This window comes from Drosophila sulfurigaster, chromosome 3, assembly GCF_023558435.1.
Source record: "Drosophila sulfurigaster albostrigata strain 15112-1811.04 chromosome 3, ASM2355843v2, whole genome shotgun sequence".
NCBI classification, from domain to species: Eukaryota; Metazoa; Arthropoda; class Insecta; order Diptera; family Drosophilidae; genus Drosophila; species Drosophila sulfurigaster.
In genome coordinates this window covers 11,435,155-11,457,980 of record NC_084883.1, presented here as the reverse complement: position 1 = coordinate 11,457,980, position 22,826 = coordinate 11,435,155, and the positions used below count along the sequence as shown (strand labels likewise).

The following is a 22,826-nucleotide window of genomic DNA, read 5'->3' as shown; positions in this document are numbered from 1 at the left end:
TGGAAGGGAGAAATTGTTGCTGTTGTCGTTGACAACATGTCCATGTCTGTGGCTGGGCTGAGCTGAAGCTGCTGGCGATAACAAACGATAACTGCATGTTAAGTAGAAGCTAACGAACGAACAGATGGACAGTCGAGTTGACTCGAGTTGAGGAGCAAACAAAACGACAACAACGTATGCTGGCAGCACAATGAGGAAGTGGCTAGGAAGGAGCTATTTGAATACACTCCTCGCCCCGCAGCGGCCACTGAGCTGGCTTTAGAAAATCACTCAGGTAGCAAAATGCCATCATCATCATCATGGCCATGCTCATCATGAGAGCTTGCCTCTGGTTGTCCGGTGAAGGGTTGCAACACACACACACACACATACGGAGAAAAAAGAAGGAAAAACACTCACAGCAATTCCAGACAAAAGCAAAGTTGAGCCATGCTGATCCTGAAGTGTCTACAAATGTGTATGCGAGACTATGTACATATGTGTGGGTATGCACGTGTGTGCGAGTGTGTGTGTGTGTGGCAGCCACAAGCCATGTGCGCTTGTGTGCAACAAACGTTGTGGGCGCCCCCAGGCAACGCAAGGCGAGGCACTAACGAGCTTTTGCTTGCTCTTGCAATGCGACAGCAGCAGGTGTGCCACACACACATACACACAGACACACACACACATACTGAGGGCACAGCTGAGTGACGATAATTGAAATTTCATCACAGTAGTTTGTGGTTTTGTTGCACACAGACATACACACTCCCTAATGTGCAAATCATGGCAGCACATCGTGCAGCAGTTGCAGTTGCAGCTGCAGCTGCTTTGTGTTGCCTGCTTTTAGGCAGCATCCTGAATCCTGAATCCCATAAAAGATGAATCGAATCCGAAATCGTTGTTTGGTTTAAAACACTTTATTTCTTGGTTTCTTTTAGCCTTTTTTTGTAGTTGTTGTAACATTTACTTTACTTGCTTGCTGCTTTGCTTTTGGTTTTCATTTTCTTCTTGTTTATAGTTAAAATACATTTAAATATTGATTTAGAGATACAATAAATACTAATTAATAAATTAAATATATACTCAATAAATTAGACACAATTCAAAATATTGTAATCATGTGTTTAATAATAATAATAATAACTACTATGTTCAGTTTTCTTTTCTTTTTTTTGTTTTGTTTTGTTTTTTGTTTTGGGTTACCTATCGCCTACTTACAGCTCCATTAAATCGTATTCTGTAATATGTTGAAAGTGAGTGCAAATACTTTAATTTCAAGTGCTCAATGTGAATTCAGCTGCGATTGAATGAGTTATTCTTATCAAATCAAATTGTCATGGAAAACAATAAAGTGATGAAATCAAAGTTTACACCCATTCAACAGCTTCTCAAGTTTTAGTTTCTATTTTTCTTAAATGCAAAAGGAATTTTTGCAAATCTTGTTAGAATGTGAATTATTCATCTTTTTCTCGTTTACTTTAAGTATCATTTAGAAAACTATTTGGAAAATGTGGGAAACGTGCTCCTCATTTTGTTTTTTTGTTGTTTTTTGTTATTTTTTGTTTTTTTGGTTAAGGTTTATCTTTAGTTGAACTGCATAATCGTATATGTAGGTTATGATATAATCATATAATCAGAGAATCATATATGGTATTGGCGCCTCCTTCTCGTCGTCCGCCTCCAATCGCCACGTTTAATTTGACTAGCACAAGTACTTCTTCTTGGGTTTCATCATGCGAATGCGTCATTTGGATCCCAGGCCATTGGGCACCAGCGCACTGGGCGTGCCACCGCCCACAGACGCCACACCACCGCCACCGCCGCTGCCTGGAGTGCCACCAACCACCGCAGCTGCTGCGGCTGCTGCAGCTTCACGAGCTCCAACTGCGGCTGCCTGAAGATGAGCCGACGCTGCGGCGGCGGCGGCAGCTGCTGCTGTGGGAGTGGGAGGGGAGCGGGTGGCCATGGCGCTGCGATGTCCGCTGGCGCTAGTCGAGTGTAGATGCTTGGCACTCAGCTCACTGGCTCGTGAGTTGCCGCAGACCTGTGAAATGAATGAAGGAAGAGATTTGTCGCAATGTAAGTATTGGTGTTTTATCCCGTTTTGCTCCGTTTGCTTCACTCACCTGGTGGTGGCTGTCCCAGTCCCTGTATTGACACGATGCACTGCAGTAGCGAGCCATGTTGCAGCCGGAGCAGGTTTCAGTTGCCTTGCGACCGCAATTCCAGCACTGCTGTTGCAAGTTGCTGCCCTGTGTGGCAAATGAAATGCATAGAAAATTAGAAAAAAGACCTCTAGCAAGTAAGAAAACTACATTCGAGTGTGCTCGACTGCGAGATCTCAATAAAAGCAAAACAGTGCTGTGTTATTATGAAAATAAAACACATTATTATACCGAAAAAAAAAGAAAATACTGAAATATTCTGAATGATATTATTCTTCAAATATATCACATCAATATACGGAAAAAATACTAAAATATACAAAATTGTATTATTATTCAAATATCCAATGATATTATTCCGAATTGTAATATTCTTTAAAAATACCAAATTAAAATACCGAATAAGTACTAAAATATACCGAATGGTATTGTTCCTAAAAAATTCCGAATAAATACTAAGATAAGCCAAATGGTATTATTAAAAAATATACCGAATTAATATTAAAATATACTGAACGGTATTATTCTTTAAAAATACCAAATTGAAATACCGAATTAGTAATTAAATATACAGAATGGTACTGTTACTAAAAAATCGGAATAAATACTAAGATAAGCCGACTGGTATTATTCATAAAATATACCGAATTAGTACAAAAACGGCATTATTTTTTAAATATTTCGAATAAATACTCAAATAAACCGACTGGTATTATTTATAAAATATAAGTCGCATCGCATATTAAAATTTACCGAATTTTTATCTGATCGCAACCAAAGTTTTAGAAATCATACTTATTGTATTGACCAAAAATTATAGCTTTCTCCTTTATAGCCTTAGTGTTTTATACGGACTGACAAACGGACAGGAGTATATCCTCTGGGAACGTTTCTTCTGTCTTTTTCATACATATCCTACAGCCATTAAGTTTCCCAAAAAACACCTCTAAAAATAATAAGGTAAAGAACTTACATTCTGTGCGCTGGTTATGGAAGGCGACTTGTTGTCCAGGTCGCGCTCTCCGCTGGAATGACGACTCATCTCCATGAAGAACTTCTCCATGCGCAGTCGCTCCTGGGTCATGATCTCCGCAGCCCGTGTCTCGGCTGCCACCACCGCCCTTTGGATCTCGATAACTGCTTGACGCTTCACCTGAAATCAGATCACATTCAAAACCTGTCTCGGAGGAAGAGGATAATTGCTAGACAAACCTGTGTGACGGCATCTTCTGCATTCCGCTTGAACTCGGCCACCTTCTCCTCGGTCTGGCGACGCAGCTCGGCGAGAGCAGCCGGTGTCACCTCCTGGCTGTTGCCACTGGCATGCTGTGGCTCAATGCCCCGCTGTTGCAGTATTGTGATGGCTCGCTTCGTCTTGTCCACCATTGCCGAGATGCAGTTGAGCATAGTGTGAATGTTCTTCCACTCCTCCTCGCCACCAACTCCCCCAACAGCTCCTCCAGCACCACCCACTCCGCCGCCTCCTACGCCAGCGCCTGGCAGTGCTGCACCTGCAGGGGCGTTGTTGCCTCGTGCCACCTGAGGCGGGGCATGTCTGCTAGCTGCTGGTTGCAAGTCGCGTTCGTCACGTTGCATGAAACCTGCCGCAACTGCCACATCGCCAGCGGCAGCCGCAGCCGCTGCGCTGTAGTCGAAGGCGAGCACCGAGTGACCTCCAGCCGGATGCATGGCCAATCGCTTGCTAGCAGGAGCGTAGCCTGATGCGTTGGCTGCGTTGGCGCCTCCTCCGCTGGCCATGTACTCGCTCCACTCCTGGAGTCCATTGTGTGCGCCGTGCTCCATCATGGAGTCCGAGGAGCGTCGCTTGAACAGCGACCCGCCATTGACATTCCCAGACGTCGCTGGTGGCGCCTCCAGTTGCACGAAGATATCAGCGAATTCCGCACTCGGCACGCCGTGAGGCGTCAGCTCCATTACGGACTGCTCGTTGCTGGTCACATACTGCAGCGGCGATTGGTTGGTGGCCCTTGCGAGCGCCATAATCTCGCGCTGCATCAGCACCATGCTGTTCTTGAGCAGCGGCATCACGTACGGACGCAGTGGCAAGTTGATGGCCTCCTGCAACGCCAGCCGGAACTCCTCCAGCGAGATGGCACCACTGCACAACGAGAGCACCAAAGCACGCACTCGTTCACTCACCTCCGGTTGCCCGAGTTCCTGGGAGAACTGCACCAAGGCGCCCAGAAACTTGCGCAGCTTGGACAGCAGACGCGCCTGCTCCACGTGGGCAGCTGCTGCAGCGGCTGCGGCAGCGGCGGCTGCCAGGGATGCGGCATGTTGTGATCCCGGCGTCGGGGATGTGGCTGAGCTGGCGCCACCGCCATTCACCACGGGCGAGGCGCTCGCATTGCGTTGTGGTCGCTGATGCAGATGCAGCTGCTGTGGCGGAGAGTGCGGAGAATGCGGCGCCATGTTGCGAGCCGATTCAGGCGGGGAGTCCGGCGGTGTTCGGCACAGACGATCTCGTTCCCGTTCCCGTTCCCTTTCTCGTTCTCTTTCACGCTCTCGCTCGCGACTGCCGTTGGGCGTGTGCTGGCTGCTGGATGTGTTGTTGCTGGCGGAGATGGACATGTCTTTGCCGCTGTTGGATGAGGAGGAGGTGGATGAGCTCTTGTCGCCGTTGCTGTTGCTGCTGTTGCTGCTGCTGCTACTGCTGCTGTTGGCTGTTTGGCAAAAGGAAGAAGCTCGTTAGTTAGTTAACAATAAACAACTTTGAGAGAACAAGTTGGAAAACACAAACTCCCTGAGCCAGGAAGGGGAAGGGACGTGGGGCAGACACAGGATGTTCAGGCCAAGCGCATTACAAATGCATTAGTAGCTGGATCTGCTGTAGCAGCTTAAGCTCGGAAGCTGCAACATTAGCCATGCCACAAATATCTGTAGTATATACGTATATATATCGCTTTCTCTCTTGACCACAACAAGCTACAGCACTTGTCAGGTCCTGTCCCATCTTGTCCTGTCCTGTCCTGTCCAGTCTGCTGACCATCACCACCCTGCTCATCCATGTTGCATGCTGGATGCTGCATGTTGCATGTGCGCTGTAGGTTGCAACATTAACAAATTTGTTTGAACATGGGAAATAAATTAGCAAACAGTTTTGGGTGCCATTTGCCAGGGAACAAGCCCAGCCAGGCAAGCAAATCAGACGCCACGCTCTAATTGCAAGCCAAGCAAAAGGCTGTGGAGAATGGGGACGGAGGAGGGAATGGGAGTGAACCTGCAGCAACGCACTCGACACTAGCTCAAAACGTAAAGCTTAACGGAAAAGCCGCATCACGCAGATGGACCAGAAACGAGTTGCTGACGAACGAGAGAAACATGGAACAAAAATGGCAAGCTTCCTACTTCAGAAACGGCGGCAAATGAAAAATAAAGTGATTTTGTCTCTTGTTAAGTGATATTATTTGAAATTCTCAACCATAAATCCATTTCCGAGTTGTGTCCAAGGAACCCAACCCATATAATATTATTGATCAGTCTCAACAATACAGTCGATATATCCTCAGTCTGTCCGTTGATAAGCGACATATAGACTTTGGTATATACCGATGTATCAGTATTTATGTTGGTATATTTATATTTCTTTAATTTAACGATAATACAGTGCTTAGTAATACGAAAAATAGCTTTAGATATACACCCAGTCCTTTTTTTACGAGATTGTTGGTTCTGCCACTAATCGCGTAAAAAAAAATCGCGTAAAAATGGTTAGTGTGTCTCAGTGTCGCTGCCATTTTCCGATTCGATTACTTCCGTAGCTATCTCAAACAAATCGTCATCATCGAGCTCTCGGTCTAGAATAATCTCCATATCTGCAAGAATTTCTCCACCCGCGGTGCGTCCTAAATCGCGTTAAAGTGAAATCGCGTAAAAAGAGATCGCGTAAAAAAAGGACTGGGTGTATTTCAATATTTTTTGATATATTTAATTTTATATAATTTAATGATAATATTGCCCTTTTTTTTGGATTATTTTTTTCTTTTTTTTTTGCAGATAGCATATTATTCATGATTCATCATAAGCTGAATTGTAATTAGCAAAAGACTAGCAAAAAATATTTTCAACTAAATTGATGGAGCCTAAAATATTACCTTTTTTATAAAGAAAAATGAATCTAATAATAGTCAAACGATCAACAACAAAATTTGATAGTGGGAAATATGATAACGAATTTCTTTATTTAATCTATGCTTATTTATTTTGTTGCTTTATTCTAATTTAGTCCTAAAAAAAACTCAAAAGAACGCAGCTGTGAATAATTGTTAACAAAGTTGGAATGCTAGTTTGATAGCTCTAAGGGTCAAATGCTCTCATTATATTTACTTAAACCGTAAACAGGTCTAAAAATACTTTTATGTACCTATTAACTTCTTCTTTTTAAGTCTCCCAACTCATATGTCTCTTCTCTCCCAGAAACTCTTTTTGGCATCTAAATTTTGCATAGGAAATTCGGTTGGCGAATGTTTTGTCGCCTGTTCTACATTGGCGACCAAACACGCACACATACACACACACACACACTGACAGACTTATACACAAACTTTGTTTGCACAAGTTAATGGAAATTGTTTATATGAGTGTGTGTGTGAGGGAGGGAGGGAGGAGGGTGAATTGCTGGTTGGTGTGGGGTGCAAATGATGCCACTGTTGCCACTGTTGCTGCTTTTGCTGCTTTTGCTGCTGCTGCTGCTGTTGATGACGATGACGATAGCGATGGCGATGGCGTTGGCAACGTCGATGCTGCCGCTGCTGTGGCTGCTGCACAGTTTGCTTTTGTGATAATGATTGTGGATACAGCTGCAACTGGCTGTGTTTTCACAGCCATTCAGGCACGCCAATCGAAGGGACATACACAAGAGACCGAGAGCGAAAGACAGGGAGAGAGAGAGAGGGCATCACTCAACTGAGTTGGCGGCGGCTTATCAAACGCCAAACATAGACAATGATGGATCACATGATGCCGCCTGCCCTGTAATTGGCTACTATGCAAAAAAAAACCCACTAAAGAAGCAGAAGAAGAAGAAGTAGTAGCAAAAGAAGGCAAACTAAGTACAACAGAACGAAGCTGTCGCCCACTCAGCAAATGTATCTGTCTGTCCGTCTGTCTGTCTGTCTGTCTGTATCTACATCTGCCGCTGTATCTATCTGGCTATCTATCTAACTGAGTATCTAACTGGCTGCTGTGTACAATTGTAAAATATTGCAGTTGGTTTGGTTGGGGCTTTAAAGTTTCGCCGGCCTCCGCAAAAACCACAACTGACCCAAAGTTATGCCTCAGGGGAGTGGAAGGGGGTAGTTTTGGGAAGGGGAGTAGCAACAGCACACACAGCTGTGACTGGGCACGAAAAATGTTTCGGCCACGAAAAACTATTTACGAAAATTTTGTGTTGACAATTCACATATTTTCTAAAACATAATGTTGGCCATTTGCTGTCTCTCTGCGAGTGTGTTGAGGGGGGGAGGGACGGTCGAAAGGGGCGTGGAAATGCGGCATTGTGGGAGCCTCAACGGCTGGCGCAACATCAGCATCAGCATCATGAGTGAGCTTCAGCTGCAGAAGCAGCAACAGCCATCGATTTAAGGTTACGTATACGCAGCATGGGCCAGTGGCATTCTGTCTGCCACTCTCTCTCTCACTCTCTGTTGCTATGTGTGTGTGTGTGTGTGTGTATGCGGGCAACAGAATTTGCACAGCTGCGTCCCATAGATTGCAGTCGAGCGCACAAAACGAAACGTTGGCAAGTTTAGCTTGTGTTGTTGCTGCTGTTGTTGTTTCTGTTGCTGTTGCTGGCATAGTCATTTGGGAAAACAATCATTTTGGCAAATATTCATCATGCGCAGCTCGTGATTATCATCATCATGAACATCATCATCATGATGGCCATCAGCAGGCGGCCGTAATGAAGTTGATACTGCTGCAGTTGCTGTTGTTGCTATTGTGGGCGTCTATGCAACACACAGCAAACATTTGTTAAACAAAACTTCTTCTTTTATAGAGAGAGGAGTATTTCAGTTTTGAATGTTAATTTGAGGGAAGCTTTTGATAGAATTTAAGCGCCTTATATGCAGAGCGAACACACGCACACACACACGCATACGCCCACATCAATGGCCTGGGAATTGACACAGCTACAGAGGACACAGGTATGCACAACAATAACAGCAACATCAACATCAACAGCAACACAACCACAACAACAACAGTAATCAAAGCAAAGCACACAAAACAGCAGCCCCTAAAAGCATGCTACGTTTTTTTGTTACTAGATGCGGGCTTCTGTTGCTGTTGCTGATGCTGCTGCTGTGGCTGTGGCTGCTGCTGTTGCTGCTGTCGTTGATGTTGCCGTTGTTACTGCTGGGAATGCCAACAGCGGCTGTTATTTTTTGGGCTAACGAATGAAAAGAAGTTGGAAATGGTAAGTGGCCAAAAGGTAATAGGAAACGCTAGCTGCCTCTGCTACCCACATAGAATACAGAGCGAGACTTGCGAGACTATTTGCGATGCATAAAAGCAGTTGAAACTCAACAAAGTGACTACAATACTTTGCTTTGTTTATCAAAAAATGTCTTTGAAAGTTCTCACTACTCTATGAAAAAAAAATTACTTGCTTTTTGTGAGTGACGAGGAATTTAATCGCTCACTGAAAAATGATTCCATATTCTCAACACAATATCACATATTAATCAAAATGTGCTTAGCTCAATAGCTTAAGAATACTTGTAATTAAACTAAATACCCAAAACTATTCTAGTAAGTTCAGGGTACTAACAAATACTAATCTGAGTAATATAAACATGGTTATTTAAATAAAAATTAAATGTTTTTCTTTATATTTTACGTCAAATACAGCCTGGGATTCTTTGAACATTATAATATTCTTCATAATCGATTGCCTTTGATGTATTTTAATTATTTATGAATGCTAAGTCAATTGTACAAATGATCCAAAAAAGGGAAGTATAAAACTAAATAGATAGTGTCTACGCAATATACTATCGAATTGAACATTCAAAGCAACAAATTGAAATTACCAACTTAAATAAAATTCTTCCCATTTGCCAACCTTGTTTGCAAAGTTGTCTTTTTTGTAAGCCAAAGTTCAAAACTGTATCAGAATTATATTTTTGATACAACATTTCTTGGAATTGAGAAGAAATAATATTGAACAGATACGCTTGCCGTGCTTCTTAAATGCTTCTTAATTCTTTGATATGATAAATCTCATAAAACAATCGGAATACTTCCACTATATTAAGTTAAACAAGTATGTTCCAAAATCAAATTGTTTTATTTAGTCTTTTATGAATATATTCAGCAAATTGAATAAAACAATGATTCCTAATTCAGCGACGAGAAATCTGTGAACCCAAGATTGTGATATCATAGAGAAAGCAGCTCAAACAAATCTCACCCCTCGCTCATTACGGGTTTTGTTGTTGATTCGTGTTGCTTTGCCCTGTCACAATACGCGTTCAAACAAAACAAAAACACACGCATGAACTTAGTGGCAAGAGAAGAGGTGAGGAGAGAAACATACACGCACACAGCTGCTGGCATTCACACCATCAATCGTTGTGCCTGTCGCTTGGCTGCACTTGTGCCATGAATTCCCAAACCCAAACTGAAACCCAAACGCAAACTCGAACGCAATCCCAATCCCTAGTCGTAAGTCCTCAATTAAACGCCTTAATGTATGGCAGCCAAACCCCATTTCACACTCACATGTCGCTTGCCACATTCCGCTGCCACTTGCCACTTGCCACTTCCTATTTCCCACTTGCCACTTCCCATTTGCGACTCCCATATCTCGTTGTCCATGCCACACTCACCTTTAAGCCGTCGACTAATTGCAGCCGCAGTTGCTGCAGTGGCCGCTGCTGCCACAGCCGCTGCTGCTGCTGCTGATGACGTCGTTGATGATGACGCGGATGAGGCAGCTGTCGATGTGGCCACCGCTACTGCTGCCGCTGCCGCTGTGGCAGCGTCATAGGCGTCCTTGTCGGTAATTTCCTCCTTAATTATCGCCTTGCCATCGAGCGCCATCTGTAAATAGTCGCAAATTAGTTGAGAAATTTAAACAGACTTCGTTTGTTCTGTGTGTTGTGTTGTTGTTTCTCTTTCTGTTTCAGTTTCAGTAGGTAGACAACAAAGGGGCTCCAAATTGTAATTATAAGACTGCCAGGCAGTCAGACATTTTGTCAGCATGTCCAGGTTCCCATGCGTCTACCGAAAACATCAAGTGACAAAGTTCTCACATTATGATTTCAAATTATTTGATTTCAATTTGATTAAATTGTTGTCTGACATGCAAATTGGGCGCACCATCAAAACACAAAGCTCTCGCCTTCCCTCACTCCCAAATCAGACGATTTAGTCCGTGTTTTGGGCCTGTGACTGAGACTCATTATGGGCAGCTGTAACGTTGCCTTCGGGCCTTAGCTATGCGGTATTATTTATCTGTGTTCCGATAGTAATTTGAGCCCCACAATTGGAATTGTTAATGCCACACAAACAAGTTGCAAACTATTCTGATCCAATCAGGATAATACAAGGCTGCATCATAATGAATAAAGAATTTAGAGAGAAACGACATTCTAAATTTTTGAGAAATATGTCATATTGAGGCCAAACTGAAACTGCGGAAAATTTAGAAGAAGAAAACTCCCTCATACGACCTAAACAGATTTTGTAGAATAGGTAGAAATATAATAAGGAAATGTCTTAGGGAAGATAAAATAAGAAGGCATTGGAATGGATTTTATTCTTAGGGAAACTTAAACTCGGAATACAACCTGCAGACTGTGTATCGGTATGACACCTGAATAGATTAGGAACAGGCTCTGAAACTGAGATAAAATCCTCATTATACATAAAATGCCCAGCCTTGGACAGGAATAGAAGTAAGATCTTAGTGAATAGTGGTATAAAATTCAAATTCATTCAAAAAGTTGAGCTGAAGAAGAAGTTGAGTTGATGGAAGAACTTATGCTCAGAAGGGGTACAAAAAATTTGAGAAGTCCTAGAATATCCCATCCCAAATAGTAACAAAATGTATTCATTTAAAATAATAAGTACGTAAATTAACTGAACCAGAAATTGGCACAAAAAGACAATGAATGAATATGTAGGGTTTACTTCTCTAATTTTAATATAATATATTACATTTCACAATACACTATGCAATCACAAATAAAGTTAGGTTACATTTGGAACATTTTACTGAAAATAATATATGAACTAAATAGCCAAAGAAGGCTCTTCTTAGTTAATGATTTGCAGTAATGATTTCAATTAACTGCAACATTTTAATTGAGTCGTAATCGCTTGAGTGTAGATTTTGCCAGCTTGCAATGCATTCATCCACCTTGCTCCCATCATCCACACTCACTTGTTCATATGCTACCACCGCCTTTCGTTCAACAATGCAAACAGCCTGCACTTACCACCTATTAAACCAATTTTCCCCCACTCAACCCAATCAGAACCGCAGAATCAGAATCAGCACCCTTTTGGCACGCACCTGCCCATGCTCATGTTCATGTCCGGTTCGGTTCTGTTCTGTTGAGTACAGTTCAGTTCAGTTCAGGTCGGAAGAATGTCGAGTGAACATGGGAATATTTTGTTGATTTTTATCACTAAAATATGTAAATACCTGGGTCGAACTGTGGGAGTTTGTGCAGCTTGCCGGCTGCATAAACAAAAGCGCAAAAGTATAAAAAAAAACACAAATACAAAAACAACAAGAGCAAGAAAAATAAGAGGCAAGGGGAAAATCTGCTCATTTTCATTCATGTTTTAGATCCGCAGTCCGCCATCCGCATCCCGCAGCTCTCCAACTACCCAAAAGCAAATGCCAGAGATTGAATCGACCATTTGAGGTGTAAAAACAGTTTTTAGCGCAATGTTTAAAGTCAATCGTCGCATTTGGCCATATTTATTCAACGAGTATTACAAGTGTGTGCGGAAGACACAACGAGTGAGAGAGAGAGACAGAAAAAGAGAAAGACTGAGAGAGAGTTCTTGGACAGCTGTTTCACATCAGGCAAATTACTAAAAATGCTGCAAATGAAATTCTATTAAAAACAAACACTTGACATGGCAGCTGCCGTTTGGCAAAGCGGCTAGACGAAGGGGCGCCACGGGGCGCGGGGGCCACTAATGACGGATCCAGCCGGCATATGGCGTTTATAACACTTGTCAACTGTTTGGCCCGGAATGAGGATGGTAGAGAAGGCTCGGGCTGTGGCTGTGGCTGCGGCTCTGCTTCTCGCTCTGGCTCTGGCAAATAACTAACAAAGCAAAACATGCGTGACAGGCGGCAACAACAAGTGTTTTGTGTGTGCGCCAGGTGAGTGGGCGGCCAAGTGGGCGGTTACCCTGACTCAGTTAATAGCTTGGCTGGTTGGCTGCCTGCCTGGCTGGATGGTTGGATGGCTGGCTGGCAGCAGCTGCCGCCGTTTGCCAGTGGCAGAGGCAGAAACAGAGCCATAGACCAGAAGAGCTATGACGAATGAATCAAATGTCAGAAGCAGCCGTGTTGTCGTCGCTCAAGCAGCTGTCGCCCTGTCGGCGGCAGCAACAGCAGCAGGCTTCAACTTGAGTTGTTTTCCTTCGCCTCCCAACCCTTGGGGGCAGCCACTTCAAAGCTGCCTCAGTTTGAGCTTCAGAGCTAAAATGGAAAATGTCACCCGCAGAACTTTTGCCACAAAACTTGGGGCAGCTGCTAAGCTGGCGTTGCGTCGGCATTGGCGACGACGACGACGATGAGGCAACGGCTGCTGGCAAAATTGCTAAAAGAAAAAGTAATTATTTAAACGATGCGGGGGTGGCGACAAGGGCGGCAAGGGGGAGGCGAAGAAAAGGACGCATCGTGGGCGTGGCAACTATTAGGCAAGCCGTTAGCAAAGCAATGACAAATTAAAAGCAACAGCAACAGCAACAAGAACGAAAAAAAACAAGAACAACAACAGCAAGTTGCGCATAATTTTCAATTACGAGTATGCCTTGGCACAAATCATAAAAAATTCAACGACATTCATTTAATTCGTGTGTAAAAAAGGCCAAAAGCAAAGGCTCTGACTGTGGCCATGTGGCTGGACTCCAAAGCATTTTATACTTTTATCCCTTTTTCCAACAAAAACACAGCGATAACACACTCACAGCTGTGCGAGAGGAGCAGAAGCAGCAGGATGAGGAGGTGGAGAAAGAGGAGAGGAGAGGAGAGGAGAGTTAACGAAAAGGCGCGCCAACTGTAATAACAACAACAGAAACACAGCAGCAACATGAAGGGTTGCTAGTATAGGAAAAGTGTGTGCGATGGGGAGAGGGTTGCAGGGGGTGGCATGGCAGCTGAGAGATGTGGATGGAGTCGAGGCGGGGAGCGGGGGGGAATGGCTGAAATCACAGCACAGCTGCATGTGCTTTAGCTGTAAGCTGCCAGTTCACGTTCTCGCCACGTATGTTTGTATCTGTGTGCGTGTGTGTGTGTGTGTGTGTGTGTGCAAATGACAGCAGCGTGGACGAGTCCAGTTAACACGCACACACACAGTCCAGCTGTGCAATTGTAGTTGTGTGTGTGGACTGCGTCATTATGCACAAGTGGCGCTCGCCGCCGACGCCGTCTGAAAGGGATTACTGGCGACGACACCTGTGCAACAGCAACAGCAGCAGCAACAGCAACAACAGCAGCAACACTAACAACACATGTTGTACATTTCGACAAAATGATACACGTACATATTCCATTCAAGTATGTGTGTTTGTGTGTGTGCGGCTCTTCAGTGTGGTGATGTGTGTATTTTACAGTAAAAAGGTTTTTTTTTTGCAACTTGCCGCGTCAGCTGCTTCATTACACATGAAGTTGCTAGTGCAAGCACTCGCAAGGGAGTTGCTAGAAAAGTTGTTGCAAGTTCAACTCTAGTATTTAGCTAGAAGTGAAAATGTGAGCAATACTTTTATTCTTCGATATATTACTATCGATTGTAAGAAGAAAAGTTTGATTATAAATTACAGATATTTTATTTTAGTTAGAGGAAATGTCATTTCTTTACTTGAAGAAATAACATAACATGTAACTTAAGAACAATAATAATAAATAATAAATAATAATAAATTTAACTCTATCAAAAATGATTTATTACTTCGTTGCTTTGATTTATCAAATGCATACTTTAATTCTTGTTTAAAATATCTTCTACCCATAGCTTTCAATCTGCTTTATACTGTACTCTAAAGCACACTTTGAATGTAGCAGTACATTTATGTACCAATTATAGCTTTTAGTATATTTTAGTATATTTTCGGCACACTAGTTTTGAGAACTTCAAAGAAATGTGTAGCGGATATCGAACATACTCGACTGTAGCATTTCTTACATTTTGTAATGCCGTATTAAGATGCGCCTATCCGTTTTCTGATTTTGCTATATAAACTATACAACTTCAAGTTCGAAGTATATTAATGAAATAAACAACCTAGTTCACTGATTAACAATGAATGATCCAACTTATTCATTTAATCAAATGATCTTCACACAAACCTTCTATAAAATTGTCATACTGTTCTGAACTAGTTCAATCTAACGAATCAGTCAAGTGAATAAATGAACTAAGTTTTTGATGGTCGTAAATTTAAGTTCCATTCACGTTTTCGTTTGATCGTTCCTTATTGTTTATCATCATACTGAAAATTAACATAATATAAAGGTTCTCTAACAGTAGAAGTAAAGCTTAAAGAAAAAATAAGGTCGGATACGAACTAAAAGCTACTTAGAAACGAACTAAATGAACTACAGAAAAAAAATAGATCGTTCAGTTCATATAAAACTGCTGAGCGAGTTCACCAAAATAACCTACAACGTATAAGTTTAGTATTCAATTTTAGTTTACTGTTAGTTGACAAAGTATTGAGGCAACTCTCGAGGGATGCGCTGTATGTCTGTGGCCACAAGTGTAAGTGTGTCTGCAACGTGCCACAGCATCAGCGTCAATTTAAATTACGCATCGCAGAAAAACACAAACAACAATTTAACACTAGCCACCGCACGTGTGTGTCCTTTTCCGTGTGTGTGTGTATGTGGGTGGGTGGGTGAGTGTGTCAGGCATAATAAGATAATGGTGTGTCACATCGACCAACAACTACAGCAGCAGCAATAACAAAGAGTGGCAGCAACAAAGGAAGCAGCATCAGCATCAGCAGTGAAAACAGAAACAGTTGAGCGAGTGTTGCGCTTAATCGGCTTTACGGTCTGTTTTATTTCCGATATGAACTGTCTTATGCCCCGCCCAGCCGCCTGGCCGCCTGGGCATTAAGTGGCCAGTCAGCGAGTCGCGAGATGGCGTTGCAGCTGCAGCTGCAACTGTTGCAACATCCACTGTAACTCGCAACTGCAGCTGCGACTAGAACGGATAGTTGAATGTCTGTTGCCAGACTGAATGTTGCCAGAATTTCAATTATGCAGCTGATGCCTCGCAGCTGTGGCAGTTGCTGTTACTGCGATGTTGCTGCTGTCTGCTGTCTGTTGTCTGTGGCAAATGCAATTTTCTAGCGAAACGAGGCCGAATTGTTGCCAATTGAAGATTTTCCAACTGCTTGGATTGCTGTTGTTTCAGTGCTCAATCTGATTGGAAAATCATTTTCAGTTAGTGCAGCACGTGCCACAACTCCAAGTTGCCATTGCCAGTTGCTGCCTTTTGTTGTTGATTGCTTGTGCAGCCAAGTTGTCTGCAGCAGTCGAGTTGAGTCGAGAGGTAAAAGGGGGGGAGAGAGCAACACATGTTGGCACGTGCCATTGACGCTGACGCTGATGTTGTGGCCAGGGCTGCACTCGACAGTTGCTGCTGTGGTGTCGTGTTGCTGTCGTTTTCAATTAAAAATTGCGACTGACAGCAGCTGCTGCTGATGGCTATGGTAGCACCTGTGAAATTGCTGTGCATCAAATGGTGGCACACAACACTTTTTTGCTCATTTCGCAAGCGGCAACCATTAGCGACACATGCTCGAATCGATTGATGTTGCTGCCTCCTCAACAGCAGCTACAGCAGCAGCAACAACAGCAGCAGAAATCTCATTTCTTTCTCTCTTATTTTCTTTTTCTGACCAACAGCAAAAATCTGTTGCCGGCACTTGAGCTGCAGCTCAAACAACTGTGCCACATGACAACTTACAAGACGCAAGAAGAAGAAGACGAAGAAGAGGAGGAGAAAGAGATGGCAGATATGTTCTCTCTTCCGTACTTAAATCATGCAGCTGTTGCCACTTGGCGAACGCAGTTTTTCAGTTGCTGTTGCTGTTGCTGCTGCTTCCTTTGCCACTTACCACTTGTCCCTTGTCCATTCCAATGTTCTCTGTTCGCTCTTGCCTGGCATCATCTGCGTTTCATCTGGCGCAAGAAATATTGCGGCAGCTGTGTCGTTGTCGTCGTCGTCGTTGCCGTTGTCGTTGCCGTTGTCGTTGGCCGACGCCCCTTTTGCCCGGGGATGCTCTGTGTGTATGTGTGACAAGGTCAACGCTGTGTCTGGAGATTGAAGTAGAGGCGGCTGCAAATTCAATTCAAATGTTTTTGGCTCAAAGCAGCGGCGACGGCGGCAGCAGGAAACCCGACCAGACAATTTGGGCGCTTGCCAGCAAAACGCAAAACAAAGAGAGCGGGTTGAAGGAGGAAGGGGTAACCAGGGGGGTGGAGGAGGACAGTGTATCTGCGCTGGACATGCCGTTAGTCGTGGCATTTATATACGAGTATGTATGTTTTTTTTTTGTCATCTTGTGCGCACTATTTAGAAAATGTTTTAAACATAAGAGGCGACAGTTTAGGCCAAAGGATTGTGAAGGGAAAACGCGAGACTCAGACTATAAAACAACACAATGAAGAAACCGTTGAAAGTGGAATCGAAACATTGAATAAGATGAATGAATTTTACTGCACTTAGGGTCGTATTCTCTTAAGTTCCTCAATAGCACCAAATGTACAACTCGACACATGCCACATGCTGCATGCCACTGTTAGCTTAACTACGCTTTGTATTTTCTAAAAGTATAATAGAGCTTATATCTTGCGCATATATAACTTATTAAGACTGCCTCTTATTTTTACACTGATCTTACATCAATTTACCAAATATACATTATGGTATATTTTTGTATTTTTACGGTATGATTTATTTTATAAGAAAATATACAAATGGACACATGTTAACTACACTATGTATTTTATATATATAAGTATATAAAAAGTGTTAAAGAACATCTTATTTATACTATGTTACATCAAAATACTAAATATCGGTATATCGGTAATATCGGTATATTTCAGTATTTTTACGATATGTTAATATGGCAAAATAACTTTTTAGCCCTGGCTCTTATTTTTATACTGTTATTATGTCAATATATTAAATAGACATTTTGGTATATTTTAGCATTTTGGCGGTATGATAAAATGGTATATTTAAATAATAATACCGCATTGTTTGCTTTTATTGAGAATGGGTAGCGGATTTCAGAAAATATACAACTGGACACATGCCACATTCTGGCTGCTGCCTGCCACATGCAACTAACTGTTAAGTACACTTGGTATTTTTTATATATATAAATGGAGTTAAAGAACATCTTCACCATGACTCTTATTTATATACTATTTTACACAAAAATACAAAATATACATTTCCGTATATTTCACAGTCGAACACGCTCGACTGAGACTTTCGTGTATTGTAATTCATATGTGAGTACGAAAAAAACAAAACATTATTTACTTTTAATCTACTTCTACTACCGTTCCTTGCATTGTTTTGCGCAAATAAAAATAATTTCAGTTTATTCTCGTTTTTGTGCTCCAAGTCTGCAAAACATTTTTGGAGGCTTCTTTTTGTGACTTTGGTTGGGAGCACGTCTTTTTAATAAACTGCCACTTGCAGCGACAACAATTTTGCAGTGGCGCAACAGAAATCCAACCAAACACACACACACACACCAACAAAAAGAGAGAAAGGTCTGAACAAATGTAACTCGAAGCTAGTTCAGTATAAGAAAGAAAGAGTGGGAGAAAATAGAAGCCAAGAAATTGTTTGTGACTTTTTCGATTAAAAGTGTTCACACACACACAGAAGTTGAAATGTGTGTGTGTTAGTTGTGCTGTGTGCGACATTTTTGGAGTCTTGTTTAGCTTTGAGCTTTGCGTTGTTCTCCTTGTTCTCCTCGTTGTTGTTAATAAGCAAATTGACTTATTTCCGGTCGCCATTTGCATTGTGGTTGTCGTTGTTGCTGTGTCGTTGGCTCAGCTGTTTGAAGGCCAAACAAAATGGCGCCTCATTAGTCAATGTCGTCTAGGCAGCCACATGGGCGTGCCTCCAGAGGGGGGTACGTTGTACGTACCTCTTAATTGCCTAGGTGTGAAAATGTTGCCTCAACTTTATTTCGTCTGTCAGGGGAGCGAAATGCGAAGTGGAGGGCGGAAATGCGAAGGCGAAGCTTACAACGCTAATGATTGATTGAGCGCTTGATGGATGGCTGGCTGGGCAGGGATTTTTGGGTTGCCACATGCCACATGCCGTATGCCGCTTGCCGAATGTTGAATGCCGAATGTGGCATGCCACCCACTAAGTATCAAACAACAGCTGCACTTGTCATGTGCATTTCCACCTGCGCTTTTCCTCTCTCTCTCTCTCTCTCCTCAACCTGCACTTATTACGCTAATAACTTTGCCCTTTTCACAACGCTGTCAATTTCAAATGCATTCACTGAGTTTTCCTCTGGCCTAATCGTCAATGTGTCAATCCAATGAACTGACACTGCGTCCAATCAACCAATTTACCCATTTATCCATCTGTTGCATTATTTATCGGATCCTCTTTTTTGTTTAGCCAACTCTTTCAGCTCTGATTCAGTTATGCCAAATAATTTCAATTAACTAAACTCATTTAGACAGACATATTGGTTATTACTTCATCTAGTTGCTAGCAAAATTTATTGCAAATTCTTTCTCCAAAGTGTTGAAGTATGTGTGAAGGTGCAAGCTGATCTAATAGATCATCAGTGTACATAAGAAAACTCTTGAATACTCTTCTATGATGAAATATACAAATTTTAGTATATTTTATTTGTAGTATATTATAATGTTATTATTATTGTTATATATTTTATTTCTTTCAATGGCATAATCTACTTGAATAAAGTTTGTCAGGAAAGTGAAGAACTCATTGTTGTGACAAATGATTATTTTTGATGCTTACTTAAAATCTTATACGATCTTTGAAGTTATCAAAGAACTATTTTGTACAACATAATACTAATCAATTTTAAATACAATGTGCACATTACGCAGGTAATACAGAATAATAATCATAACAGTAAGGAGACTATTTAATATACAATACTATACAATAATAGTTAATATTTTGTAACATAACATCTTGACTTTCTTATGCATTCGACTCCATAGATAGTAAGTTGTTACCTTTGATCCTTATTTTGCAATTCAAATTAAATAATATTATAAAGAATAAGTTTAGTTCAATCATTGCTCATCGATGCTGTCGACAATCATTTGTTCTCCAATTCCAATTAATGATAATAAGATGTGCTTTACCCACTCGCATAAACTAATATGCCCTCAAGTGTTTGAAACAGAGTGCAGACAGCGCTTGCTCTGAGCCCACAAGCTGCTCAAATGTTTATGCAGGTGTCTTGCCACTGAAGGCAGCAGCAGCACAAAGCAATTGGCAAGACGTAGCAGATGTAACAGAGCAAAGAGGCAACACACAGCACAGCAGCTGGCTGAACAGCAGAAGCAGAAGCAGACACTTGCCACTCTTTCTCTCTCTCTCTCTCTGTCTCCCTCTTTCTTATCTTTCACACTGAGCAGATCATTCAGCAACAGCTGTCGGCTTGTCAAGGCCAGGTGAAGGCAGAAAGCAGAAGGTACCAAAGTACGAAGCCCTCTGACTCATGCAACTTGCAGCATGGCCCAAAGATTGCTTTGCTGCAGCTGGCCAAACAGCCGGATTTGTGGCACGTGCCTCAATTAGGCAACATTATTATTGTGGGAATCAATTTGAATGAGATTGGCGAGACAAACTCACCCTTATTATGGAAATGGAATAAATATCTAAATACCTATATCTGATATCAATTGCTGAGCTGAGAAGTTGTTTTGTGTGAGCAAAGCATTAGAGAAGACGGCACGGCAATTGGAATGACAGCGAAGCCAGCTGCAATAATTTGCAGCTGGGATGCTCAGCCCAAGGCCATCAGAAACAGATGGCGGCTAAAGTCATTGGTTGGCAGTTGGCAGTTGGCAGCAAGTTTCGCTCATTCTACAATAAATCTCACGTGAACACCCCGAGGGGGAAATACTATAATGCTTGTATTTGTAATTTATAATTTCGCACGTGAAACTGACAAAATGAATATGCTGCAGAATATTTTTGTGTTCTTCCGGCAATGCAAAAATGCGACTCTAGTTTGGGGCAAACATTCACGCAAATAAAAAACAGATGCGTCGCACTTTCAGATATATGTATGAACATACATATGTACATATGTATTTAAAGAGCCACCAGATTCCACAAATATGTATTTTGAGTGTGTCTGTGTTCTGTTGTCTGTCTGGGACATCTGGCGTTATCGCGGCATGGTCAATCAGCATGTGTTGCGCTCAGCAAGGAAGCGAGGCAGAGGAGAGGCACACACACACACACATACACAGCATTGCATTAACTTACCATTTTGATTCTGGTTGATCTTGTCGAAATCTTGTTGCTTTCTTTTTTGTTCTTTCAGCACTGCTTGTTTTGTGGTCTTTGGTTTACTTGGCTTGTTTATGTTATTCACACGCTGCACTCTGCAATTTAGTTTGGTGCATTGTTTTCGTATTCTTGACACCCACTTGAAACGCAATGCAATGGGCGGAACTGACTAGCAACCAATTGCGATTGAATCTCGCGCTTTAATCGAATTTATTTGCACATTTTTGTTGATTTATTTTCTATTTATTTGTTGCTGTGAACGCGACGCGAAACAACAACAAACAACGAGCGAAAAAGCGAGAATCGAAGCGATGCGATGCGATTCATGTACCGGCATGCCGGGCCACTGGCAAACGACTGAAGCGACGCGCTATGGCTACGGCCACGGCAACGAAATTCCAAATTTCACGCGGGACGAAACGAGAGAGTGAGTAAGATAGAGAGAGATGCGGCTGCTGCCAATGTTATCGCTTCAACTGGCTCCGCTATGCAGCAGCGTGACATCCGTTTAGTTGAAAGTTGAAATTGTTTGTGAGCGCTGCTTCAGTTTCAACTTGCACAGGTAGTCGCACATGTATCGTTCTCGTCGCTCGTACGCACTTCGGCAACAGCATCGGCTTCGAATTCATCTTCGGGCGCAACTTCGGCTCTGTTGTGTGACTCGTGCTTTGATTCGTTTGTGTTCGCCTGCATTTTGCATGGCGCTTGCGTAGTTGTCTGCTCCCGTCAGAAACAGCTGTTCAGCTGCTCACATTCACACACACGCACAACCAGACTCCCTTTAGGCTTATCAAAAGGACAGAGGACAGATGACAGAGGCGGAGGCAGAGGGAACAACAACTGCCTGCCTAGACATCGTCGCAGTCTACACTTCCTTCTCATCTGCTTCTTTTTCTCTCTTATTTCGCCTGGCACCAGCCGGCATTTGGCCCCGCTGGGCTATTAACATCAGCTGCTGTCGCTGTTGCTGCTGCTGCTGTTGTTGCTGTTGCTGCTGCTGTCGCAATCGCAGCCTCCTCTCCCTCCAACCATCGGTTCGTCTCTGCTGTTGCCGGCGGCAGCTGAAAAAATTCCTTTTTTGGCAGCCGAAATTTCTCAGTTGTTGCTGTTCTTGTTATTGTTGCTGTTGCTGTTGCTGCTGCTGCTGCTATTTCGTTTTATTTTCGCTGAAATGTGTTTCACTTGGCATGAAATTCCAGTTGGCATTGCGTTTCCAACTGCGTGCCGATATTTAAATAAATTGCCAACCAATTGTGCACACACATACACACACACACACTCGCTCGCACACGTGTGAGACAGATGGAGTACTCACGCTCTCACTCTCTCGAGTTCTGTCACCCGCCTTGGGGCAGAGTAGCCCAACAACCCTCCGCCCCCAGCCAGTTGTTGTACATTTGAAAACCATTGAAATGGCCTTATGCGCGTGTTCACACCATGTCAAATGCTTAGACCCACACATAATACATATAAACCCACGAAGCACCCCAACCCCAACACCAACCCCCACCACAACTCCAATCGCAGCGCAGAGTAGAAGTTCAACGTCGAAATGAGCGAGCAAATTAAAGGCGATTTCGTTTCTGGGATTGGGGATTTGGGTTCTTCTACAGCTGTGTTGGATTATGTGCGACAGGGGGAATGCGTTCACAACATGGAATGGACCAAGCGCAAAAGGAAATTTCGAAGACTGCTAAGGAGGAGAGCTCTGTGCTCTGCTATGATGGAGTGCTTCTTGATACCCCTGAGAACAGTAGAACAAATGAAACGGATTACTTTAGAGCATTGGCTGCCGAATCTATGAAATATTTAATGTATTTCTAGAATTGAATTGCAGCAATTTGGTTTTGGCTATTGGCTAAATCGATTAATTGATTAGTGGTTATTTGTAAGGCGAATTGTCTTCTAA

General features: G+C 42.7%; 1 protein-coding gene and 1 long non-coding RNA gene across 2 annotated transcripts; one reads left to right on the top strand and one right to left on the bottom strand.

The window, feature by feature from the left end:
* Positions 1-880: 880 nt before the first annotated feature.
* LOC133845204 (protein CBFA2T3) lies at positions 881-21,454 on the bottom strand. Its single transcript, XM_062279597.1, has 6 exons — positions 20,894-21,454; positions 10,001-10,214; positions 3,360-4,831; positions 3,121-3,300; positions 2,109-2,234; positions 881-2,026 (listed from the first exon to the last, which is right to left on the bottom strand). The coding sequence occupies exons 1-6, from the start codon at positions 20,894-20,896 to the stop codon at positions 1,727-1,729; spliced, it is 2,295 nt and encodes a 764-aa protein (XP_062135581.1). The 5' UTR covers positions 20,897-21,454; the 3' UTR covers positions 881-1,726.
* Positions 9,347-11,758, top strand: LOC133845207 (uncharacterized). The gene is made up of 3 exons (XR_009894710.1): positions 9,347-9,435; positions 9,519-9,836; positions 11,654-11,758. It is a non-coding gene; the product is annotated as an uncharacterized LOC133845207 (long non-coding RNA).
* Positions 21,455-22,826: the final 1,372 nt, after the last annotated feature.

Excerpts from the sequence above, each read along its gene's own strand:
- LOC133845204 (XM_062279597.1), bottom strand. Across the intron at positions 3,301-3,359 it reads CAGAAGATGCCGTCACACAG|GTGAAGCGTCAAGCAGTTAT; the intron begins GTTTGTCTAGCA and ends ATCTGATTTCAG. Across the intron at positions 2,235-3,120 it reads CCATAACCAGCGCACAGAAT|GGCAGCAACTTGCAACAGCA; the intron begins GTAAGTTCTTTA and ends TTTGCCACACAG.